Source organism: Puccinia triticina, chromosome 10A (genome assembly GCF_026914185.1).
Source record: "Puccinia triticina chromosome 10A, complete sequence".
Classification (NCBI taxonomy): domain Eukaryota; kingdom Fungi; phylum Basidiomycota; class Pucciniomycetes; order Pucciniales; family Pucciniaceae; genus Puccinia; species Puccinia triticina.
The window spans coordinates 4,714,357-4,740,961 of record NC_070567.1 but is presented as its reverse complement, the minus strand read 5'-3'; the positions used below and the strand labels follow the sequence as shown (position 1 = coordinate 4,740,961).

Sequence of the window (26,605 nt, the reverse complement as noted above, 5' to 3'; positions counted from 1 at the left end):
AGGCATTCAAAAGTTCAACATGTATGTAGAGGAGATTTGAAGATGGCCAAGTCATAACCCTGGGTGATTGCGATTTTTCGCAACTTTTATTGGGTGCGGCTGATTGAACATGATTCATTGTGTTAGTGGACGCGAAACAAATAGGATTATGGTGCCAAATAAATATCAAATCCTGTGTTTATATAAAAGAGTAGGAGTACATAAAACGAGAGCGGAAAGGTACACATTAACTGTCGAAAGACGAGAGAAGAATAGAAGGAAACGAGAAAAAACAGACGAGAAGAGGAGAAAAAAAAGACAAGGGAAGGTAAAACCGAGAATGAATAGTCCTTCGAGAACAAAAATGCCACAATCGAAGAAAACTGTAGAGTCTTTGCTCAATGCATGGATAAACAAACTTGAGTCGGTCGATCTGGGGGGTAAATCACGCCAAGGAATCTAAATACAGATTGAACCACAAGATTTGAGCCACTTTTTTTTTGAACCGAGTTAAAAGACAGAAGCTTACAGAGATGGACCAACGGTTGCTAGACATTGTTCACTTTCTCGAGAAATTGACGAAGTGTTGAGCTCAGAACATTGGGAAGGGCCTCTACATCACGACTACAGAGAAAAGAAGTGCGCAAATGTTAGTTTCAAACTCAGCAAATGCAGATGGTATGTTGTTTTCTGATGCAGCGTAAACTCACAGTATGATGTAATAATCAAAAGGAAACGTATCTAGGTATCTTTCCATCTTCAATTCCATTTGACCATTGGGTCCGGTGACGTAGGAAACCGAGTTCATTGATATGATGGAAGAATCGTTAGGATGATGATCTTTGCCTTGGGCGCCTTCTTCATTTGTCCCGCTAGTTCCCATATGCTGATGTAAAGAATCAAGAATCAAGAATACAAACATAATCTTGTCTTTGCCAGCCTTCCGCAACAAGCTTCTAACTTCTTCGTGATCTTGACAAATTCCATCTGAGATGATGATGCCTAGTTTCCAAGTTTCATTGTCATTGAAGGAGTTGCCACATGGTTGGGCGAGAGAGAAGGCTTCCACTGCTTTAGCGACCGCCAGTCGAACATTGGTCTGCTGTTGCGAGAAAGTGAAGCCTTCGATTGGACTTGTCGAATTGTTCAGCTTTGCAGAACTTCCTTCGAAGGGCTGCAGCATGTCGAAGCTGCCGCCGAACTTGGCTATAGCAACTTGTCCGACTTCCAGTTTAGAAAGTGCGCTCGTCACCATCGCGAGAGTTTGAAAGGCTAGGTCGGCGCATCTTGAGTCAGCCATCGACCTCGAATCATCAACAGCTAGAAGAATTTTATAATCCCGTTGGGCGGGCTTGGTTCGACGCAACCAAATGCGATCCTTGGTATAGTCGGATGCAATGTAAGGGACCAGTTTTCGCATATTCAGTCGCTTGCCAGTACGATAGTCTCCTTGAAGGCATGTTGCGGTCGTCGGCTCTAGAATGAGGCGGAGCTGTTCGGTCAAATGTGAGGCGGAGCGTTGAGTGAGTTGCTGATATTTGCGCCAGAGCGCTAATGATGTTGTAGGGTCGTGAAGAGGTCCGTTTTCAGATTTCAGGTTGGTTGACTCTGCCGGGTCATCATCCTCTTTCTCTTGGTCTTCAGGGGGCTCATTTTCGAATCGTGAATCGTGCATTTGAAGATCGTTGGTTGTCTGGGGCTCGGATTTTGATCCAAGAATAGCTGCTTCAGCAAGATCACTCTGATCTCCCGTTTCGGGAGCTTGAAGTGGCTCAACTGGGTGTGGCGTTGAGTTGGATACCGGTGGTCTGGGGATATCGGCTTCAGGTTCACAGTCATCAATTTCCATGTTGACGAGTCCCTCGCACGCCTGCTCCTCGGTCGCAGGTCCAGGGGCTTGCTGATGAGCAATATCGTTGTCATCAGTTTGCAGATACTCAACCTCAGCGGTGTCATCAAATCGTTCTTCGCCGCCTTCCTTGCCTTCTTCGGGACTGGAATCAATGATCTGCTGAAGTCGCTGCTTCCAGTCCTCCATGGCATTGCCCAAGTTACGCAGAGGATTTGGCCGAGTTGTATCCTTATTGGTGTCATCACAATTATCTGTAGGACCTTGCTCTTGTGATACTGCTGGGCCATTAGAACCGTCGCCAACTTGCTCACTAGATTGGGGTTGTAAAGCTTGCGCGGGGAGCTTCTCTTTCGTGGAATCGTTCGCAGCGCTAGCTGACTTTTGCTCGTCCATGTGAGGCTTCTCATTATCCGCATTTTCATCGAGGTTCTCAATAGGATCAACGATAGCTGGCGTAGAGAGCGCTTCACCGCCATCAGTGCCAGTTCCGGCGCCACTCTGATTATCTTTTCCCTGGCCCGACGGATTGTCCTCTGGCTGAGGTTCTCCTGAAGGTTGATCTGATTTGTAATCCTCCATGTCACGGTCGGGTGGGCTTTGTGCCTCTCCTGCGTCATCCACTTCAGTATCGTGCCCCTCAGGAGGTTCGGGTACTGACAGTTCATTAAAATGAATCAATCAGTGGATTTTACAAGTCGGGTGTGTAGGGAAAAAACTTACCGGAATCTTCATGATCCATAATCGAGTCTTGCGAGGAAGCTTCACTGCCATTATCTTCCAATTCTAGATTTTCCGGGAGATCCAAGACTTCAGAATTATCGACATGATCCATCATAGGGACGGCGTTATCTTGTCCAGGCACTTCATCCTTGTTATCTTCTTCAGCATCGGGGGATTCGTTTTGTTGATCCGGATTGTCTTCCCCACCTTCCCCATTATCATCGAGTTCGGATGCCTCATTCTCCTTGGGCGAAGTCGTCTCTGGATCATCGTTGTTTTTGGCTTTATTTTGTTCACCGCCGACTGTGTTTTCTTGTGCGGTTAAGTCGGAATCCTGAGGCATTGGTTGGTTTTCTTTGGCACTCAATTCTGCATCATTTGATTCGGGCTCGTCTCCGGCTTCGTCCCCACCCTCCCAAAACTTTTCATCAACGGCACCAGAGTCCAGGGGGTCGACTTTGCCTACACCATCTTCGATCTCATCATCCGCTTCGTCTTCATCGTCGGTATTCGAATCGCCTTCGTCCGCATTCTCAACATCTTCGAGTGACGCATCAAAATCTTGCTGAGTCTCGACCGCCTTGTCTTCCTTGGTTGCATCTTGATCTGCCTCGCGTTTTTCCTCTTCGGCTTCTCCTTGTAAGCCTTCCAGTTGTTCCTCATCCTCAATTTCATCACTGACGTCTTTAGCACCCTGCCCGCCACCAAGCCCGGTTCCATCTTTGGAAGGTCCATCCTTGCCGGCGCTATCGTCCTCTTCACTGAAATCGGGCTTACAGAATCCTTGCTCGGCAATGTTCGCACCGATCGAGATAATTGTATGTACCAAGTGAAGATTGCTCCTGTGCCAACGTAAATAATCTAGCAGGTGGTTAGAGATTAGATGTAAATACTGTTGCAGAAATGATGCGGCCATGTTGAGCAGCAGAGAAATTTCCGGTGAGTTGCTGGTAAGCGATAAGGCCGCCTTGAAATTGGATAGATTACCCGAGATTTCTTCCAAGTGACATTGTGCACTGAAGCTTGCGAATTCGGCATGTGCTTTTCTTAGAAGACCCGGAGCCTTTTTTGATTTAAGCAAATCCAACTGAGGCTCTTTGGTTTTTGCTAGGTCTTGAATGACGACGAGAACTGAGTCTGTAAATTTTTTCAATGACTTCCAAGCCTTCTCTGAAGGGTAGCCATCACTGCAAACCAAATTTGGAATGGTGGTCTGGTAATGGCTCAGTTGTCGGGCAAGTGGCGAAAGTATGAAGTCGAAATCGGGAAAATCGAGAGCCAACGATTTCAAACGATTGCTGATCCCTTGCATGTTAGCATCGATGTTTCGCAGAGCTTCGGCTTCGTTCGGTTTGAGTAGCGTGAGAGAGGTACCGGAGAATTTGGCGATGTCTTTAACATGAGACTCATTTTCGGCTATGGTTACGATCATTTCCCGCAGAATGTGTGTGATGTCTGTGGGGTCACGGCCTTGTCGGCGATCAGTAAGCTGCGTAATAGATGTCGAAGCCTCTTCAATCGCGCTCCCACAAAGCTTTTGATGCTGAATAATCCGTTTGCTAATGTCGCATAACTGGTTGTCCGTGGTCTTTGAAGTGCAAAACGCCGTGGAATCTAGCAAGCTCAACATACGCACAAGGGATTGCTCGATGGGCTTGATTGCATTGACAAGTGCCGAAAGCGTTTGCCGTTCCGCCAAGATAAGTGCCAAGCCGCTCTCTATAGAGCCGATCAGTCGCTCCATGTCAGCATTGGGGATGTCAGAATGGTGCTGACTGCGATATTTGCGAAATTGAGGCATTTCGTTGAGCAGGCCGAAAAGCAATTCATCGGAGTCTTCGCAGCAAAGCTTCACTTCGGGCAAACTTTCTCGACCAAGCAATGGCTGACTCATTACAACTGCAGGGTCTGAGAGCTGAAGAAGAAGGCGATCAGTAGGTGATGTCCCAATACCCAAGAGTCTTAACTTTTTTAGGAGTTCAGAGAATGCCTTTCGCTTCCGCAGATCAAGGTTTCGAGCAAACCGTTCTCTTCCATCGCCCCGTGGAATCTTGACCTCACTCAGCTCTTTTGCCACTGAGAAGATATGGGTCGACAATTGGCCGACTTCAGAAGCTGCGTTTGTCACCTCGGGCGATAAGAAATTATTGGTATGTATTAATTTCTGCAGCCGTTTCAAGATGTTCTGCGGCTGTGAGAAATAGGCTGGCATCGAAAGCGATTTGGTGTATTGGTTCCACAAAAGTAAATCGAAACCATCGCGTCCTGATGGGTCATTCTGTTGAAGTATTGACGGAAGGCGAGCCTCTACATCTCCTGACTTCTTGACCTGCCACCTCTGGAGCATATCCTTCATCGGTCCTTGCAATACGCTGCGGAATTTTCGGACCGTTTTGTAGAGCTGTCGATGACTTTTTTGACTGCTTTGTCGAAGTGCGATGATGTTGATGTCTTTCCAACTGGCAAGCTGTATATAGTTCTCTATCTCTCCACGGGCCAAACGTTTCGCTTGTTCAATCTTTTGGTCGACCAGGGGCGCGTAATGTGAGTAGAAATAAATCACACCATTCAACAGGTCGTTAATCCGGGTCCAGCACCCAAAACCAGAGATCTGGCAAACAGCTCGGAGTAGTGCGCTGAAAGAATCAAGAAGTGCCAAGCGGGATCCGAATTGTCCTAAATTACATTCGGTGATGAATTGGCTGAGAACGAGAGCGCAATCCTTAAGGTAGGATTTAGCTTCTTGAGTTTCCGGCGTGTGTGAATGCGTCGAATAACCGCGGACAAGCAATTCATAGAGTCGGAACCACCATACATCTGTTGTAGACTGGAAGGAATCGAGTTCAGTCTGAATCAAAGCAGCCCATGATCCTAGCTCCAATCGCCTCCAGTTTACGACTAAAGCCGTCAGCTCAGTCTGGAATGAAAGCAACGAGTTTTCAGTGCAACTGTACTTTTGCCATTCCTCGATTTGCCCGATTAACGCCTCTAATTGCGGGATGATCAAGGCCAGAGGACTGTCGGACGATAAAGCTGCAATCTTGCGGCATCGTTGAAGAATCTCATCCAAATTGGTCATTTCAGGCCACTGCTCAATCAGTGCATCGATTCTGGAAGCCAAAGCCTTCACTAATGGGACCACGCGGGTGGTCTCAGAAGTATTACTACCGGTGTAGAAGTTTGTCTGTGAATTTGATGGCGCCGTCGATGATTTGAGAAGCTGGCAGAGAGAATGGAACTGGAAAGCCAAGGAGGTTTGATCCAGAACTGATGGCAGCGCGAGTCCATGCTTTTCTACCATCGATACCACGATTTGCTGCCGAAGTGAGTCGAAAGACGTAGATTTTTCTTCAGCTGCCTCCGTTGACATGATTGAGAGGTGAATCTTGCAAAGGAGTGAGATTTGCGCGGGAGTGACGAGGTTGGCAGAGGAGTGGTGGGATGAGGTCGGTGGCGTATTGTTTTCGTAAGAAGGGAACAAAGCTTGCAATTCCTCTTCTTCAATTTCCTCGTCTGACTTGATAGTGATGTCTTGTCGGCGGGTTTTGAACTCTTGCGCTCTCTCCTCAGCCTCTTTCTGCTGTCGAATACAATCGCGTGTCCATAACTGCCACACTTTATCATAGAGTGAAAGTAGCTTGTGAGTTTGGGAGCTCTCAAATTCTTTGATCGAGTATTTGGCCATCGCGCTGATGTAAAGAAGTGACAAGGCTGATTGACCAGCCTCACCGGCAATGATCGCATGAACTCTGTCTTCGAGGGGATCCTCTCGCAGATTGGCGGCAGCGATAGCAGTAGTGCTGGATGTTAAACAGCTGATGAAATCGGTAATCAGTGGCGCAGATTGATTCGAACAACTCGTCATCGCTCGTTGAAATGAGAGTGTGAGGTCCGCGACCATGATGTGCAGAAGCGCTTGAACGGGCCATAAGATGTCGACGGATGAGGAAAATCGCTTGCTCAGGCGATTGATCAATCCAATTGCCGAGAAGCAGAAATTCTCAATCCGTGCATGTAGGGACTGAAGACAGTCGAAGTTATCAAGTTGGACTAGGGCCTGAGCTAAATCTTCGAGGCGACCATCGACTAGAAACTGCTTCTCAAATGCTTTCAACTCAGTGAAGATCGCATGTTGTACCAGGGTATCTGTAGAGCGTTGAATTGAAGGCTGTGGGATCTCCTTGCAGCGCGATTGGATCTCTGTGAGTTCATCGTCTAGTTGCGACATTCGCGGGTTTGATGGAGCAGCGCCTTTAGTTTGCTGGTAGGAAGCTAGGAAGGCCCTCAGTTCGGAAAGACGCGAAGCCCAAGCTTGGAGATAAGAATGGTGGGCAGTCTGGACGGATAGAGGGTCGATTGGTACGTCAGAGATGTAAAGGTGCCACAATCTCAAAGCTCGCGAGGTCGGCCTGAGTCCTGAATTCGGCAGAAATTTCCATTATTAGCGTAACTGGTTGTGTCACAGCAGATTAGAGGATATTTACCTGAAGCAAGGATTGTACTCGGCTGAGATTCAACAGATCCGTCGAGATGGATCACTGGGGCTTCAATCTGTAAAGATACGAGTTCAACGGATCAAGTTTCAGCCTATGATACCGACATCCTCATTAATAGACTCAACTTACAAAGTTTAAAAGGCTTGAGATTAGTGTATGGCACAAGCGTTCGCGGTCTTGAGTCAAGCAGGGAGTCGTGGTAGCCACAAGTGAAACCAATCGGTCCAAGGTCTTTACTACCGCTCCGTGGCCCTCGAGTGTCGTGGATGTCTTAACCAGCCTATAACAGAAATACTGGCTCAATTTTCACGGCGTGAAGAAAAATAAAAAGTATATCTACACGCACCTGGCTATACCGGAAATTACATGGAGGAAGTTGGACCGAGTGAATTGGGATAAAATGCTGAAAGGCTTGAGAGTTGATTTGGTCTACAAACAGGAATCAACGTCAGTAAGGGAGTGCCGCGTCAAAACAATGTTTGACTCACAATATCACAGAAGTTGATCGATGCCGCTGTCAATGACATGATAATCTGCAGGTTTAGGCACAGGTCGGTTTGCTCTATGGATGCATATATATTAGCTCGCTCCTTAATCCTAGAAATTAGAAGGGGGATGCTTACGTGTGGATGCGTTCTGATCTTGAAGGTAGGCCTTTGAGCGGAACAAGACGCCGACTTCACTGGGTACGGTTCCCCACTGAGGTAGAAGGGTATTGATTTCTAACTCGCTCTGATGGTTCACAAGTCGATTTAGTTTGGCCGTGGAGGTGTATGTGAGGAAAGCGATACTTACTTTCGTTTGAAAGAAGCTGGTCATTGTCGCGACGATCGCAATCATTCTTTCTCCAACCAGCCCGAAATTTTTATCCGGTGGGGGGATTCCAGTCAAATGTCGCTCTTCAGTTTTTGCGGCAGAAATTTGCTAAAAATGAAAATCAATTCTCAGAACTGTTTGATCAAGATCGAGAGATCAGAGCAAGGAGTAATACCTCTTTGAGCTTCTCAGTTAGCCAATTAATCTTGGGACAGTCGGCTGTGATTTCTCGACTGATCTTGAGAGACGCCACGATTTCGAAATAGATTGCTCGTAGATCTGAGTCGCCAGAAATGAACCAACACCAATCAATCAATATTGGATGGATGGTAAAGGATGAAAAAAACAGACCCGTATTCAACAGAGACCAGTTAGCGTCGCAGAGCTGGCCTAATTGACCGACCAAGTCGACGAGATGCGAATTCTTGTACCACGGTGGGCAGAACAAGTTCCAAAGTATGACCAATGCTTCCCAACGAGAGATGTCGTGTGAATCGCGCAGGGGCTGGAGAGATAGCTCGGTGGATTCGAACAGGGATTTGGTTTGGGGAGGTGCTCGATGGACTGAATCATCAATCATTTTCAACGCAAACCCGATCGCCGCATGATCCGGAGAGGACTCTAACAAATCAATCAATTGTAAAGTAGCTTCCTGGATGTCCCTTATACACCCAAATAGTTGCTGTATAGTACCCGAAGGGGTGAGTCGAGAGGATTTCATCTTAGGAGAAAGCAAAAAAAAAGTGAAGACGGACCTGATATTCACATCTGCCGAGGTCAGACAGTGTTTCCCAATTTTGAGTTTCGCCCAGAATGAGCAAACAAGATCGCAGGACCGCATCACTAGCATGGTTGACAAAGCTTGAAACGCGTTCGTGATCGATAGGTTGGCTATGTTTTACGCGGAGGTCACTCGAGTGCTTCTTTAGGCCGTTTGATTCTAGACTCAACTCATGGGACAGTGAGCGTAACGGCAGACATGCCGCGATGACGAGTCTTAATAAAGACTGGTGACCTAGAGCTCTACCTTCATCCAGTAAGTGGTGGGTGGATTGGCTTGCTATTGCCAAATCAAATGCCTGCAATTAATCGCAATCAAGCCAGATTCAGCATTACGGTTGAGATGGGCACAGAGATGTTGAAAAGCAGGACTGACCTCCCCAATGAAAAAATGACTCGCTCGGTTGAACTGAGCCCAACTCGTTGCTGCGCCCAGAATGTCAGGCTTTAAAAGCCTGTATAGCAGTAGCTTGAGCGTGTGGTCCGGACTTGAGGAGGGTAAGAAATGATCCAGCGTCCTCGAGAGAAGGGGGTATTCGGTGGGCGAGTGAATCAGGGCGTGGGCAGTCCAACGCATTACTGGGTGCTGAATACTATAGCTTGAAGTGAGAGGAGTGATTTCTTCAAGAAACGAAAATTAGACGACGAATTTAGCCTATGAGCTATCGGCTTGAAATGAACAGAGTACTTACTTAGAGGCAATGGGAGTCCGATGACGCTCAGCTGAGGATCCGGCAAGAAAGCGATTTCCACACCGCGATTTCTCATCGCCCGAGAAAGCTCCCCATAACGGGGGTTGAACGCAAAGATGATTCGGAAGTCAGTGTGAGGAATAACGGTATCAATGCCGCATCGAGTCATCCCTTTTTCTGCGAGCTGGAGTATGCCGGCACCTTCGAATAAAGGATTCAAGCGATCGAGAACAGAGGCACTGCACAAGTTCGAATTCTCAACCAAAAGCCACTGGCCCTTCTTCATAGCAGTCACGAGGGGGCCATCGATCCATTCAAAGCGACAACCTGGCTTTGAAGTCTGAAGTCCCAGTAGAGATTGCTCAAACGGTTCGAAAGCAGCACGGAGGGAATGACTTCTCAAACGCTTGAAAATGTCAAGCACGCACGCCACTAGTTTCTCGGTATCAAATGAAAAGATTAAACTCTTGAGGTACTTGAGATCTCTACAGGACATTTCGAGGTTAGTGGTGCTGGCGTCGCGACATAGGGACGAGTTCTCTAGGTTCTGTTGGATAATTTGACTAGTGTCCTCGATGATTGCAATCAATTTGCGCTCCATGTTACTTTGCTCGAACCCTCCAATCAGGTCGGAAGTATCGGTCCCGGAGTGTAGGCTGATGACTCGTAACTGGACACCTTTCCGAGCAGCCAAGAACTTGACAAGGGATGATTTTCCCGATTTTTCCGTGCCAGTGAGAATAGGGAGCCATTTTAACTCTAAACACCGAATCAATGCCTCGGCGCAGTTATACATACTTGGTGGAATGTCCAGAGGCGAAACTAGCGGAGGAGCCCAGGACAATCCGGATGGTTTGACCACTCTGCTGTGCCCGATGATCAGCTCGGAAGGGAGCTCAACCATGTCTTGATGATTGCGCGACGTGCTTGAGGCGTTGAAAAATTCGCGGGAAATTTTTGCTGAGGTGGCTTGATCGTCTTGAGTTCGGAACCTCCCAGTGTAGATCATGTCAATGTATTCTACCGGGGAAAGCGGTTGGAGGTCGTACTTGCCGTTCATGGACGTGATCTGCAACCATCTTCCCAGGTCACGCAAGTTGAATTCCCAAGGGGAGCCTAGGGAAGCAAAGGAACCGGTCTTGTTGGTCTCTTCGACGAGTCGGTAGTTAAAATTAACCATTTTGGAGATTGCCATCTGACTGAATGCGGGAGCCATTTCGCTGCAAATCCGCGACAAGTCTTCGTTCTCCATTTCTTTCATGAAAACGACCGTAAATCGGTCTACTAACGACTTCGGAAGACCCTTTCGTGAGCCTCCTTGATGATGAGGATTTTGAGCAGCAAAAACCCTGAAGTCGGGGTGTCGCTTGAAGGTTCGATCGATTTCTGGAACGTAAACAGTACCTCGATAGTCCAAGCAGCCATTCAGTCCTTCAAGAACGGTTTGAGGAGCGAGATTCATTTCATCGAGCAAGACCCAATCTCCTTTCTGTAGCGCGTCAAGAAAGGTAGCATCTTTCCATTCGAATTGGCCCGGACTTCCACCCTCAACAGGCGCGTCGGCGCCGAAGAGGTCGAGTAAATCGGTTTGATCCGAGAGATTGATGCGTTGCAGTCGTTTTCCCGAGAGTTTAGCTAGGGCTTCTACAATGCTTGTCTTGCCGACTCCTGGGCTGCCCTCTAGCAATACGGCTTTGGGAACTTGAAGAGCACGTATGATTCGCAGGGCATTATGGGCCACCGTTTGTGCGGAAAAAGAATAATTTGCCGGAGCCGAGTCTTCATGGACCGAGTTAGACCTCTGCAATGTAAAATCGCCTATTTTCAACCCTTCATCGACATATGTAACTTGAGAGACAGCTTCGCGAATGTCTTGCGGAACCTTGGCCAGATTATGCAAGTAACTGAGACAAGATTCTCGAAGTTCGAGAATGAGATTGGCGGGGAGGTCTTGTCCAAAGCCGGCGGTCCCGAGGCGATCAAGAACCGTCATTTGAGCACCGTGAACGAACGACAGAGCCGGCGACAATGACGAACAGGAGCTGATGAAGTCGCACCACGCAAGACCGTCTCGTAAGCTCAACTCGCAAGCTGAAAATTGGGCAGAGATCGGCGACTTCGAGTAATACTCGGAAAATGAGATAATGTGCGCCGCCCATTCGGAAGGACTGAAGCTAGCACAAGCTGAAGATTTGGCTTTCCGTGATAAACGATCACAATAGATCGCAAACCTATCCTTAGGATCCGAGACTAGAGGGACCCAGATCTCGGTGAACCGATTTCGCAGCGCAGGTGAGAGCTCTCGTTTTCCAAAATCGCCACCGGGATTCATGGTTGCAAAGATTTGGAAGGTTAGATGGGCCGTAATTTGCATTTTTTCGAGAGTGTCACCTCCGCGTTCAGCCAAAACAATCGAGCGCTCTGGTTCTAACAAGCTGTTGAGGCGCTCGAGGACCGAGTCGTCAGCTAGAGAGATCTCGTCTAGTAAGACGTGATCCCCTTCCTGCATGGCTTGTATCAGTGGGCCGTCGGACCAATCAAACAGTGCAGTAGATCGCTTGAGGTCACTGAGGGCCGCCTGCGCCTGATCCGCAGATTTGGAATCAGTCACTGATCTCATTTTCTCTGCCAAAGCTTTCTCGCTAGTGCCGATAACGCCATCAATGCTCGAGCCATCCGTAATCGCCATTTCAATCTCCAAATCGGCAAGACAGGTGCGTAGTTGTTGTAAGGCGGCCTGAATTCTCTCCGCTCGCTGTCGAATCGGGCGTTGACTTCCCAATAAATCACCAACCTCAGAGTTCCGATGGAGATTGATGCTTCTCAAGCGCTGGTCGGCAAACGAGCTAATTGCTTCACAAACAGAGGTTTTCCCAGAACCTGCGTCCCCGACCAAAAGAACAGGCTCGTTGAACTGAAGGCAGCGTGAGACCAATTTGAATAATCGTTTACAAGCGTTGGTGGCGACCAAACCCTTCGGTAACTTAACATCTTCGTACAAGCGGTCTTGATCGATGGTCACGTTCATGATTTCTTCCAAAACTTGCTTGACCGTTTCCTTTTCTTCTTCGCCCCGGGAACGTTCGGCCAACAACATGTAACCATCCTCGGCTAATTCTTGATAACCTACTGCGCCTCGACCACCCCATCGAAATAAATCTCTCAAGGTCACAAAACTGTGCTTCTGCTCGAAGATCTTGTCACTCTGTCGTCTTCTTTGGAGTTCGGCGAAGACTTTGACGATCTTATTGGCGTGGCTCGGAGCGATTGCACAGCGCTGACAAAGAATAATTTCTAGTTCATCCTTGGGCACATCATCAAAATGTAATTCAATAAAACGATTGCGAAAGGCACGGGACAGGACCTTTCGACCACCATAGAGACCAGGTGGGTTTTGAGTGGCGAAAAGCATGAAGTCAGGGTGTGGCTTGACGATTTCTTGAGTTTCGGGTATCACGAGCTCCCGATTGTCGTCGAGCAACCGATTGAGGGCTTCTAAGACGTCGGACGGCGCTAAATTCAATTCATCTAGGACAACCCATGCGCCTTGGCGTAGAGCCCGAACTAAGGCGCCTTCCTTGAAGCACAGACGTCCCGTTTCTGGATCAGTAGCATAGCTACCAATGTATTCTTGAATGTCTGTATGTTCGTGGTTGTTGATTCGAACAAACGGATGTCCAGTGAGACGAGCTATGTAGGCAACAATACTTGTCTTTCCGCTCGAGGTAGGACCCTGAATAAGCACTGGCCATCGGCCGGTGGTGACAGCCCGAGCCAAGTCAATTATTTTCGATTTGACGGACACCGTGAGGACGTAATCTTGAGTTGGAGTGGAGTCGTCGAGTACCTGTGCTTTTTTCAGCCAGAAAGGACCAACCTGGACGTAGGAGTCTTGATCTTCAGGCTTCTTTGGTTGCTGGGACATGATTGCCTTTGGGTTCTTGCCATTTTGTACGATATGCCGATCAATAAGCTGGCAGACTACCTCAGTTGATTTGGTGTCAAGAGTGGTTACAAACGCCATCAAGAATCCTTCGACTAACGCCCTTCTCAAGCATAACACACTACAAATTGTGGTAGCAAAGCTCAATGCGCGAGAAAGAGTTCTCATAGAGTAGTGCGGAGGGGCATTGGTACCGTCGGCCAAGCTACCATTTCTGGCCAAAGTTCGGATGACCGTGTAGCAATCGGCAGTATCTGCGATTGCCCTTTTGTCGGAAGCGCAGAGTCCGCCAAGATGTTGCGAGATAATATTCAGGAGGGCTTCTCGATCGTTATCGGGGGGTTGGACATAGAGTTCAGTGAACTTTGACCTTAAGCTGGCAGGTAAATCACGCTTTCCAACATCAGTGGCAGGGTTCATACAACCAATTAACCGGAAGTCTGAGTGCCGCGGGACTGGGACGAGATCTCCCCGCTCGCTGAGGATGACAGACGCATTTGGATGCCGCAACAGTCCACTCAACGCTTCGAGCGTCTCGGCAGTGCCCAAATTGATTTCGTCCAATAGGACCCAATCGCCGTTTTGTAGTGCCTTCACGAGCGGACCCTCGACGAATCTGAATCGCATATGATTCGACGTAGAGCGGACAAACTTCTCTTCAAATTGATTGAGTTGAAAAAGGTAGTCTTGCAGAGAAGACTTCAATCGAGCTTGAGTTGACTGTGACGCTCGGCTGATGTTAGTCTTGCGACGCTTGCTAGGTTCGTGAGAATCATCAGCCTCTAGGTCGAGCGACTGGTCCTGCGATTTGATCTTGCTGTTTAGGCGCTCGCTGAGAGCCCTTATGCCGTCTTTCAGTAAGGCAACCAGTCGAACAAATTTCTTCTTGGACGCGGCCTTGCGTACTGCGTGGACAAACTCGTGATTGCGTGAAGTATTGAAAGCATCTCCAAACGTGTTAATAAATTCGTCAACCAACCGGTTGCCATACACTACATATTTTACGAAGGTTTGTTAGTGTTGGCGGTCCATTTACTGTGTATTTTGGAATTTTTTGATTTCTTACGTTTGCCATCCTCAGCGGAGTCCAGCGGTTTGAAACCACCCAGCAAGTCACTGGCTTCGCTCTGATTGCTCAGATTGAGTGAAATCAACTTCTTGCCAACCAAGTTCGCCATGTAGCTGACGACAGTAGTTTTCCCAGTCCCGGTTTCGCCTACCAATAATGTTGGCTCGGATGATCGCATACTTACGGCCAGTCGCTCCAACAAAACCAGGGTCGATTTTGTCAAGGCAAAGGGGCGCGAATTAGAAATGGAAGATGCCATGATGCTGCTATCGACGAGTTGCTTGATCCTTCCGATTGTAACATATGTCTTCGCTTTCCCGCTCGATCCAGCCTTAAGCTTCTGCGCTGGAGGAATAAAATCAGGTACACGACGGCAGATACAGTAGGTGGATCTTTCGGGGTTCAGGTCCAGGTGTTTGCCGAGTGTCTGAGCAGCGTTTAAAGCTACGTTGCTCGGCAGATCATCGCTTTCGGACAGCGAAGTTTCGGATGAAGCGAAAAACAAATCCACGCCTTCAAGAAATATTTGCTCTTGAAGGACCGGATTTTGGGACACGGAGGAGAGTGCCTGGTTCCTCGTCAGCAGGGCCTTTATTCTTGTAATCCACCTAAAGCAGTGCCCCAATTCAGTTCATGTGCACGTTCTGGGCTAGTAATGAAAGCTGTAAATCAAACTCACTTCAAAAGATCAATCAACTGGATTGGACGCCTTCGAGAGGAATCCATCTGTGACATTGATGCTCCTTCCCATGCGGCAACTAATCGATCGCGGACACTTTCCGAAAAGTTTGGGGTTTGACGCGCGACCACATTCAAGATATCGTCTTTTGTCATGGAACCTATCGCCACTTCTTTCCAGTATTGTTCGCCATAGAAAGATTTCCCCTTGTCGTGTTGACAGGTGCGGGTAGCCAGCAGTAAAAATCGCTCATTAGCTGATACCCATCCTGACTGGGCGCCCAAATCAATTCCAACACCATTGAGGCCACCGTGTCCTCCATAGCCTCCGCCAACCTGATACTGTGCTCGATGGTTGATTAGATCGGCCAGTTGGTTAATAATAGACAAAACATCCTGAAATACCAAAACACAATTAGTTTTCAGAAACGGAGATTTTAGCTTTCAGGGATATAAATCATTACACGTACTTCGGATGCACGATCTATGTCTTGGCAAACAAGCCATTTTCCCTCCTTTATTGCCCTAAGTAACGGGCCTTCTACGAATACAAACTTTCCGGGGTCTTCAGTCGAGCTGACGTAGCTGCCAACTAAGCTTTTGGCATCTAGAATTCTGGAGGCTAGGTTTAGGATGACAATATTTTGATCGACCTCGGATTGGTCGATGGTTGAATGGTTGCAATTTGATTTCTTCGACCACAGTTGGGCGGCCAGCTTTTGGATGATTGTATTTTTGCCAGAGGAGGGTGGTCCGGATAGGAGGACGGGAAACCGGTCTGAGATAAGACGACTTATGGACCTCAATGCGACAACCGAGGAAGATGTTGAAACAAACGGATCCTCGTGTTGAAGGATATCCGACCCGCATTGTCTTGGCTCGCACATTGATTTTTGAGTGGCTGGCAACAAGTTGTTGATGCTAGAAGGTGTAGGCAGCGCATGAAATTTCAGAGTCAGGTTCCCTTCAATTGCTGCTATGAATTTGGTCAGATGACGGTCTTGAAGGAAGAGCAACGGCAGATCGACATTTCTTTGAGCTGGGTCGAACTTCGGACATGATTCGAGCTGTAATATTCTGTGTGATTCGTCAAACTCCCACACCCATGCATCGATTGCTCTGGAAACTACTTCATACGAAAACGTAGATTGAGGCGGAGATCCAGAGACATGCAGATGCCACTTGCAGGTAAGTTGTTCTTCAATTGTAATCATATCATCCGAAGAGCTATCGATGATGGGATCCATTGGCGTGTCTTGGTCGGTGAGCGAATTTTGTGGAAACTTTTCCGACCATGGAGATGAGAAATGTTCTTGAATCAGAGAGGGGTCGGATGGTCTTCGTTGCCAAATGTATTGATCCTTAACTTGCTTGATCAATTGACTTGAGCACGCCGAGCCTTGCCAAAACTTCCAACAATACCAAGCGAGCTGACGAGTTCCTCGACGCGGATGAAATTTGAGGATGTTCAGTAAAACAGGCGGCAGGACCCAGCCCTGCAAAACAAGACCTGGGTGAGGTAGATGAGGTGATACTAGCAGCAATCGGGTAATCGCCAGAAGAAATTGGTCGACGACGTTTGATTGGTAAAGTGGGTGGTTGATCGGAAGGGAGCGATCAAGTGTGGAAACTGGAGCTAGAGTTTCGACAGGTAAAGCTTCGAATGGATCGGTCGCAAGAGCTGGATGGCGCATAAGAATCACGAAAAGTCTGAGAGGTCATGTGTCAGCAGTGATGCCAAAGTTTCTGATGATTGAGAACTCTGAAAGGAATAGAAAAACCCACGGGAATAACGAGGGGTGATGCGGTAATAATAAACTGAATGCATTAATGATCAAACGAAGGTTAGATTTGATGATTTCCTTTTCAGCTGATGATTGGCTCTCCTCGAGGTGACTAGAGCTACCCTGGCAAAGTTGAGTGGGCCAGTACGAGCAAACTCGATCCGAATACCGCCCGCCGTCTTGAAATTCGAGATACAACATCCATCTTGCGGCCAGTTCTGATAAGATTGGGGCAAAGTGAGCCGAGACGTGACAAGTGAAGGGTGGTAAAAGGGTGATCTGGGCGAGAATTTCTAGCAATCGAGGGACGGTATCTTCAGCATGTTGAGGAAATGATTCTGCTGATGTTTTGGGAGAATTCGTATTGAAGAGATCTAGTAAGAAATTGATGTCTTTGGGTGGGATATCTGAGCAAATATGGTGATTGATGATGGTCCCAGCGGATCGAGAAGTCGAGGATTTCGTGGATGAAGCGCTCGGAAGTGGAAGAAGGCCTATCTGATGGAGAAAATCGTAGAGAGACCCGAGCAAATCGAAATCGTTTATCAAGTCCTGTATATGTGATCGACCAAACGGAGTCTCCGGTCAGTAAATTTGAAATTTACAAACAGTGCAGTGAAGCTGAGAGCAGTGCTGACCATTTTCTTGTCCTTTCCTCCACGCGCCAAATACGATCAAATGTGACGAATGCCCGGTTAGTGCCTGTCTGCGAACTCGTTATGTATCTCCTGGTTGATGAATTTTGAAGGTTGAATATCCAGAATTCGAACTCAGATGCGCGGGGCATATCGCATCTTGTTGTGGGCAAAAACTATATTGCATATGCAATATTCACGGGTACAGAGCAATCCAGTTCTCCTGCGGCTGACGAAGACGTCCAGTCCTTGTCAGTGTGAACACTCATACACAGCGAGATGGCGCAGCTGGTAGCGCGCTGGGCTCATAACAATGATACCCAGAGGTCGTCGGATCGAAACTGACTCTCGCTAGCACCTCAGGGGGGGCACCGCCTGTACGCTCGGTTCAGTCCGAATTAATATATCGGCTAGTATGACCGCCTCTCATGTGGCGCGCGATAAAGACGGGTACGATTCCCGTATTCGGAATTTTTGAGATTTTTGGCGAAGGAGTGGGCTCGACCATGACTGGTGCTGTCCAATGGGAGCCCCTCATGCAGGCCCAAAAACCCACAATCCTGATCCCTCCCAACATGCCAAATTCAGTTGTTCTTAGTTATGCTCAGCAGTCAATCTGACATCAATCAGTGTGCAATGTTCTGGGTATTTAGAGTGCATTCTGAGTCATTTTTTCGCTCCCTCAACAGTCAGCTTTCAGGAATAGTTGAATTGTTCAGGAAATTGCATTATATTGAAATTGCAGTGGATTTTCTGGAATAGAAAATGAATGATGCTTTGATTTTCATTCTAGAACATTGTTTAATGAACACAAAAGCTTCTTTTTTTAGAAGTAGATGTACAACTGTTTCAGTTTGGCATCAAAATTCAGGAGAGGTGGATTTGTGTATTTGTGAATATGTAGGTTCTGGACCAAACAAGACATCATTCTTGCTGACCACCAGTTTGGACCAGGAAGACAAAATACAAGAACTTGCAAATCAAAACAGGTTGGCTAACCTAACTTTCCAATCACGTTGGACAAGAAAATAGGCTGGAAAAAGGGAGAAGAATAAGTATGTAACAATTTGAAAGAAGAAACAAAGTTGACAATAACCTTGACAGTGAAGTTAAAATTCAGTGAAATGGCCAAGAGGAAAATGACAAGGGTCAGGCAGTTGGTGGGTAAAGAGGGAAATTGCATGGCGGTAACCTTGAAAATGAAAAACAATGTTTCTACAATATCCCTAATTTGACTCAGGTTTCAAGCAACAAGCACACCCTTGGTCAGAGCTGTCTGTCTAGGGCTTCCAATTTATTGTTCTTGTTGATCAAGCTCAGAACGTGGAGAGGAGTGCAGACACAGCCGCCATACAAGTTGACTAGGAGCAAAACCTGTTCACTTCAGTTGCAAGAGAAATGCCAAGTGAAAACAATGTGTAATAGTATGCATCAAGTAACTCATATTAAAAGAACGACCAAATTGAGTTAATCCAAGAAGAAAACAATGAAAGCCGAGAATTGGTCTTCAAATCAGAATACTAGAATTGCAGGTAGACAAAGCTCAAGACTGATTGTTGAGAAGGTGGAATCTAAGTTATATAAGTGTATGTAAACATGTTTCCTTGTTTCAGAAATTCACCAATAATTGGTGATATGCGAAATCGGGATCACTCGAGTCAAGAATCCAGCCAACGCCCACACCGCCGATGAAGCCTTTAACTAAGCCCTGTTGAGTGAGCCGCTTGAAGACTTTGAACTTAGTTTCGAAGTCCATCACGCTAGGTCGAGGCTGGAGGTTCAGCCAAAACCGGTGAAACAGGTGGGTCAGTTTCAACTGAAGGAGTAGAAAGCCGTACAACTCCTTCGGGATATCTTTCATGAGCATCTCTTCCTCTTTTCTCCTATCGGGATTTGTAGATAATGCTCCAGATGGGGAAAGCAGAAAGTATTCGAGTTTCTTGGCCTTGACAAGTGATATGCACCACCAGGTTATGTTGATCGATGCAAGTGCCCATGGGTACCTGAAACATAACCAGAGCCAGGCCTCGATTAGATGGCCAGGCTTTGACAGATTATCCGGGTTTTATTCACCATGAAGAGCCGCCATCGATTGCTTCGGTCACAATTTCTTGCCCAGTAGATCCGTAGTACCTTCCAAACGCTAACAAAGCATCTAAACTGTCAATTGAAATGAATTCAATCCCAATCAAGGGCGGATTAGAAACGGATTCGGTACATTTGGATAATCCATTCGCGAATAGACCGTCACTTACCCGAGGATTCCAGCACCTCGAAGGTCGGTTGATGGATCAGCACCTTGAAAACCTATCTTTTTTTAAAAAAAAAGCAAGACATGAGTTACATTCTGAGGTTGAGTGTTTTTACAAATTTGACTATTTGACACGAAACAAACTCGAAATTGAACACACTTCCTGCCATCCCTTTCGTGGCATGGTATCGTAGTCTTGGCTAGGTTTAAATAGCTTGAGTAACTGACGAAGATCATGGCGGTGTAGATGGATTTCAAGTGTTTGGTTCGTGAGTACAAAGCGTAAAACAGTCGTAAATAGATTCACGGACTTCCTTGAACTTGTGTTGATGCAGCTCGGGCTCATAAGCGATCGTAGATCGTTCCTCGATCACCTTTCGAGTCCTTGATGCAACTTGGATTCTTTGGAGACACTCGACTAAAATCGGGGAAAGCTAAGAGAAGAGTTATTGTCAGAAATGTGTGATATTTGCTATGGAAAGCAGACGATGCTAGTATACTAACTGACGATTGGATTAATGTGTTTGATAGCTACGATAGCTTCACACAGCTCGTTGGGGTCTGAACCTTCGCTAGTTATGGCCAACTTAGTGGTCTGTCGGGAGGAAATGCATTGATCAACTCAATAATATCTTGCGTGTTCATTTTAGGATCTAAGTACCTGGAGTTGTTTTGAGTGATTGATGATCCAAGAAACTCTCCAAACGACCAAGTTGCTCATAAATCCTTCGTCGTTTTCAAGACCTTGTCGGTCAGTTTGAGCCGAAGTTGATGCCAAGAGAGCTCTTGTCTCTTCGCATGAATCTTCGTCGTCTCGATACATTTTCCGCACGCGAGCATTGCTTATTTTAGTATTCAGTCCATGGTTCAGAGCACGACTAAGCTCGCTAGACCTTTGAGCATGATGAGTTGAAGATCGGAAGCGAAGGAGGGACGTGACCAGACGGCATATTGCTTTGATTGAACGATGAAATGTCAGCAGAACGACAAAGATCATCGGACTTGAGTATTCTTGAGAGCTGAGAAAGGACCGCCATGCGTCTGGAATCGATGGTATTGTCAAGTGGAAGAGGAACAGTGTCCAGCAGGGAGGGGATGCTGAGGGCCTAAAAGTTGTGGTGGTTGGTGGCGAAGTCGACATTTTGATGAGAGGCCGGCGCGGGCGGAGGAGTGAGCTTCGAAAATACATAAAAACATAGTGTGGTGCAACCTCCTGCCGAGGGCTGTCGGAGGCTTGCTTCGCAAGACACACGCCCGCAGCAGAGGGACTTCCAACTTGGCCAAGCTCGAGTCCCGGGGGCCCGATGTGAGCTGACTTCCCCCGACTCCCGCCCGAAGCGAACCTGTCTCATGAGAGTCGATTCTTGGCTGAAATTCTCCTTCATCGACTCCTCCCTACGCAAATGGGCGGTATTCCATGATTCGCTGGGCCAGACAGTTAATATAGCCTGGCTGATCTGGACGAGGACTACACATTAGTTTATCAGAGCGCTCGCAACCCCATCACTGTTCCAATTTTTGACAGCGCGCTCCAAATCACAATTGGTCTTCCAGGGAACCTCTTGAACAATGTTACCATCCTTAGCACCTTATTACCTTCTCTTGCAAGTGGCATTTAACTATCGGAGCAAGGTCTCAGCTCATCCAACCCCAGTACTTTTAGACGATACTCCCCTGTCGATTTGGGATTGTGCACACCAGGGGCTTCTTGAAACACCCGCCTCTGACGTTGGGAGACTGGAGGGTCTTCAGGATGGAGACAGTCGAAAGCGCCCATCGGAATGCGTGATTTACCCTGCCAATCAAGTCAATGCCTTCTCAATCACCTCAGAAAATGGACCAATTCCAAGTTCAGGAAAGAGGCCAAGACAGACCGCCGAGACTTATGCAGATAATTGGACAGCAACCCCTTTGTTAACTAATGTGATCAAATCCAATCTTCCGAACAAGTACCATGAAGCTCACCCACAAGGTGAGCAGAAGAAATAAGCTGATAATGCCATATTTTGGAAATAAATTTTCAAAATGTTCAAGGTACTGACCTGGTTCAAATCATCTTGTCAAATTCCCATCCGGATCAGGATTTGGAGGATGGGATCCTCAAGCAACTTATTCAGATTGCTTGGAAGGATTATACCACCAATTCTTTCTTCATGCACAAAGTTCCGAACCCCTGTTGGATCACCAGCCAAACACTTTGAATGAGTGGCCAACTGCGCTGCCATTAACCTCAAACAATGGAGGCTCAATTTTCCCAGATACTGATGGCAACATAAAAATGGATTCTGTCTTTGAATCAAGCCTTGTTGAATCAATTCCCAACCACTTGGGTATGCAATCAGGACCAATCTTACCAACAGGTGAGAAATACAGCTTCTCTCATACAAATATAATTCAATTCTTCTTTGAAATTCTTCAGTCAAATTCTTTTGTGTAAAAAGTCATTCATATCTGGATTAATAAAATTAGATTATGACACAGTTTTTCCACAGATTAGTGAAATTAGAGAGGGAGTGTGTGATGAATGGAAAGAACTTTCATCAGGAGAGGTTTTCCCCTCTAGTTTCTTAGCTTCAGCGACAAATCCCTTCTATTATGGTTAGTAATAAATCTCTCCAATTATAAGTCTGGCTTGATGAATTGTTTGGAAATTTATTCTTGACTGACTTGTATCATTTGAATTTCAGCTGCCTCAGAGTTTAATTCACTAGATTACCTTCAATATTCATTATCTGAAGTTACTGCACAAGGATCAGGAGGATCACATACTTCACATTCATCATTTTTGCCCTTTTCAGAAATTATATCTGGTTCCCATGGAATATTTGGGAAGAATGATCCAATTTTCCCAAAAACAAGCCCAGGATGCCTATTTGATGTGGTAGAAAATCAAATCAAGCATGGACCTGGAAATCAAGATAACCAGCAGGATGAAGAATCAGTGCCTCCTGGTAGCAGTACAGAAACTGTTGGTTTATTGCAACTTCCAGAATCCTTGAGCTGTGAGAACTTGGACAGAAATGATTACCCAGGTGCAAGCATTCATCATGTTATTGAAAGTAAGTGATTGAAATATGATCATTCAAAATTTGTCTGTTTTTTTGACATTGAATTTGTTTTGGAAACTTTGACTCAAAAGATTATTATGAAAATTGTACATCTGATACTAACTTGATTTTCAATCAACATAGACAAAATGAGTCTTTTGATCAATATAGAGCATTCAAAAGCAAACCCCTTATAACTCACTCCTTCCCTTCAACACCGGCTACAAGCAATATTGAGATTTCTCAATCAAACAATATGAAACTGCAAGGTATAACAGACTTGCAAGGATTCTTTAATGGCAAAGTAGAAGAAATAGGAGATTTGCAAATTCCAAATATAATCAACTTTCCAGAATCAATGAAGCCAGGAAAGCTTGGACCAACTTTTGTAACTATTGATGGAGAAATAATCACAAAAGAATTTCGGCATCATTTGGGTAGATATGGACAAGAAGATTTTACTTCTTTAAAATTGAGTGACAAGCCAATCAAAATCCAAGGTCTCCCAGTGAAGCTTTTGAAGAAAATGAACATGTCAGATCAACCAATTTCAGCTGCTTCAACTTCTAAGTACAAAATCAAGGTTTTAGTGGATCCAAACCGCCACATTCAAAGGGTGCTTTCACCATTAATGGTTGAAACTAAACTGGAATTCCTGGTCGCCAACATCAAGATATGTCATGAGACTCTCTTCAAATTACAGAAATATTTTGGGGTGGAAGTACTCAAAGATTCAGAAATTCACTTCAATGAATGGCTGAAAAAACTCTTATTTGAACCAGGAGATGGAAGCTTTCCTATATTTGGAGAGGTTGATATTGTGAATGAAAATATCAAATTTTCAGAATCCAACTTTGGTCCAGCTTCAATTTACTTGTTGAAAAATTATTTTGGTGAACCAAAGGCGTACTCAAAAACAGTTCAGGTATCCCTTGCCCTACTTTTCTACTGGTATATGAAGTTTCACCCAGACTTTTTCTTCAATAACAGCAATGATTATTGGAAACTTATGCTTATAATTCTTGGAAATCTGCTGGTCTCAAACAAAAATCTGTATTCTTCATCAATTTTCCGACCCACAAAACGTAGGCTTTTACTTTCAAAGCTGAAGCAGTTGTTAGACAAAACAGGTTACACAAAAGAATTTTATGAGGGTAAAAAAATTTATCAATGGAATGATTTGTAGATTTGAAAGCACATCTTGCTTCTATGGTCTTAGAATTCATGAACATGATCATTTTTTCCAATTAGAAAAAAAGTCAGGCAATCAAACATCTGCAGAGTTTTTTTTTCACTTGCTTCAACACACATCATATCTTTCACTCTCAAAGCTCAAATAAATGTATTGAGTTCATTCAAAGAAAGCAATTCTTTTGAATAAAAATAATAATCATCTAATTGAATATTTTTTTGGTGAAATCTTTATTGGGACACTTGTGAGCCATGTTCCTCCCCCAAGGGAGATCAAATGTTTTACTGTAATGGAAGGTGGCCAGCAGAGCACAGCTCCAAGGCCCCAGGTGTCCACAGTAGCTGGAGGCCTAGCCAGCAGTAGCTTGCACTATGAAAAAAACTCAAGAAACTGCTGTCAGTTGACATGCAGGAACCAGGTTCATACTTTGATCTAAGTTCATCCATGTTGATACTTTGGCCCTTATGTGATTTTTCCAGGTTCATTCCTTCATCTACAGGTGTAGTGCATGCTCTCATCAACAGGGTATGTTCACATGAAAGGGGTATTTACACATGAAAGGAATAACATAAAAAAGGTAGGCACACATGAAAGGCATATGTGCACATGAAAGGGGAATTTAAAAAGATATCGTGACAAATAAAAGGGAAATGTCCACATGATGAAAGGGGTATGTATTCATGAAAGGGGTATGCGCACATGTGAGGGGTATTTACACATGAATGGGATATGTACACATTAAAAGGATATGTAAACATGAAAGGGTTATGTTCATAGGATGAAAGGGGTTTTACACATGAAAGGGATATGTACATATGAAAGGTGTATGTAAAAATGAAAGGGTCATGTAAAAATGATGAAAGGGGTATTTACACATGAAAGGGATATGTACACATCAAAAGAGTATGTAAACATGAAAGGGTGATGCATGCATGATGAAAGGAGTTCATGCACATGAAAGGAGTTCATGCACATGAAAGGGATATGTGCACATGAAAGGGGTATGTGCCCATAAAAGGGGTATGTGAACATAAAAGTAAATTTGCATAGGTCTCAACTCATTCTTGCATAAATTAGGCAATGCACAAAGATTGCAGGGTAGAAAGAATTTGGAATTCATGGGTATGATCCTTGTTCTAAATGAGGATTAACTTGAGTATGCTGGATGTCAACTGGCAGCAGTTTCTTGAGTTTTTTTTCATAGTGTTGGGAGTCTCACACATGGGTGGAAGACTCTATAGAGCTAGAGCGGCAACAATCTGAATGAGCCACTATTCAGACACCACAGGCAGTGTGGGACTAGAGCAGCTCCGGCAAAGGGTGGTGCCCAGGTCCACCTGAGATTTGCAACAGAGCAGCGGCCTCCTGAAGAGGGCCTTGTTGACAAACAGAGTGTGACTCACGAGCCAGGGATCTTTTTCCTAACTTCAACTCCTTGTTTGCTACTTGTTACTCAGGAACTCAGTTCCTGCTTTCATTTCTTTCTCAACAAGTAAATACTCGTTGTGGTGATTTATATAGGCGAGCGCGGTAGAATGTCCACGCAGGGATAGCGCAGGCGGGAATGCACAAAGCCGCTCAGGCCGAGTGCATTCCGGTGACATAAGCACTGAGGATGAGGTCAGGAAGGCACACTAAGAAAGCTTACGGAAATTCACGCGCGGACTGGAATGCACAGATTGCGGATTGCGGATCACAGATTTTGGATTGGGTATTTGGATCAGAGCGGAAAAGACAGGGCTACACACGTGGACTGGTAGCAGCGGCGCGTCAGCGGGTGAGCCACAACAGCCAAAGCGGGTGGAACCGGGGTGGAGATGGTGGCAAGAGACCGACTGACGGGGGCTAGACAGAGGACGGTGGGAGGTCAAGCGTTGGAGAGGAGCGGAGTCTGGGAAATTGACGAGCGGTATAGCGGGCAGAGCTGGAGGACTAGTGCGGGAAAGTGTCAGACGTGCGGGATCAGGTGGGAATGGCGATGTGCGCGGAGAGAAGGAGGGGGGAAGGGGCTGGAGGATTTTCTCTTCTTTCCGCATGGAATTTATCCTATTATTGGGACGGAATTACTCATCATTGTACTTACAACTACGGACGTACTAGAGTTATTAGGAGCAACGGTGGGCCAGCTACGCTAACCGTAGCGTTAGCGTGGCGTAGCGTAGCGGAATTCCGCTAACTTTTAGCGTAGCGTTAGCGGAATTGCGCCTTTCTGCGCTAACGCTACGCGCAAAGGGTGCGCAGCTAATTTAGCTGTTAGCGTAGCGTTAGCGCAGATGCGCGCAATTGCGCTAACACTACACACGCAGGGCGCAAAAGAGCGCGCGCTACGGTGCGCCACAGTGCTTTTAGCTGAAAAAAAGGCCTTTTTTTCCGCTAAAAGCGCTGTAGCGCAGCGTAGTGACTGTAGCGGCGCGCTAACACTAACATACAATTGGCGCGCTGTTAGCGCCGCTGAAACGTAGCGCAGCGTAGCGGCGCTAACAGCGCGCTAACGCTACTCAAAATGAGCGGGCGCTTTTTGCCGCTACGCTAACGCTAAGTGGCCCTGTAGCGTAGCGGCCCACTGTTGTTAGGAGATTATCTGGGATCTTATCTTTACTTTGAGAGTTACTTGCGGATTTTGTGCTTACAAAGTGCGGAGCTTTATTCACTTGTGGATTATTACGCTGTA

General features: G+C 46.2%; 3 protein-coding genes across 3 annotated transcripts; 1 reads left to right on the top strand and 2 right to left on the bottom strand.

Annotated features, from left to right (window-relative positions):
- Positions 1-527: 527 nt before the first annotated feature.
- Positions 528-17,450, bottom strand: PtA15_10A457 (uncharacterized protein; the record flags this gene model as incomplete). Its single annotated transcript, XM_053160634.1, has 20 exons — positions 528-603; positions 690-2,484; positions 2,552-6,967; positions 7,036-7,102; positions 7,177-7,327; positions 7,394-7,458; positions 7,536-7,609; positions 7,671-7,779; positions 7,843-7,971; positions 8,039-8,142; positions 8,215-8,545; positions 8,619-8,942; positions 9,020-9,264; positions 9,336-14,270; positions 14,345-14,955; positions 15,027-15,232; positions 15,290-15,421; positions 15,496-16,735; positions 16,811-17,361; positions 17,448-17,450. 20 exons carry the CDS (start codon positions 17,448-17,450, stop codon positions 528-530), a joined length of 15,564 nt encoding a protein of 5,187 aa, XP_053024589.1.
- Positions 17,451-19,053: 1,603 nt separating this feature from the next.
- Positions 19,054-20,836, bottom strand: PtA15_10A456 (uncharacterized protein; the record flags this gene model as incomplete). The annotated part of the gene is made up of 7 exons (XM_053160633.1): positions 19,054-19,447; positions 19,518-19,604; positions 19,700-19,755; positions 19,856-19,918; positions 20,007-20,129; positions 20,204-20,290; positions 20,357-20,836. 7 exons carry the CDS (start codon positions 20,834-20,836, stop codon positions 19,054-19,056), a joined length of 1,290 nt encoding a protein of 429 aa, XP_053024588.1.
- A 428-nt stretch (positions 20,837-21,264) lies between these two features.
- Positions 21,265-21,896, top strand: PtA15_10A455 (uncharacterized protein; the record flags this gene model as incomplete). The annotated part of the gene is made up of 2 exons (XM_053160632.1): positions 21,265-21,667; positions 21,730-21,896. The coding sequence occupies 2 exons, from the start codon at positions 21,265-21,267 to the stop codon at positions 21,894-21,896; spliced, it is 570 nt and encodes a 189-aa protein (XP_053024587.1).
- Positions 21,897-26,605: the final 4,709 nt, after the last annotated feature.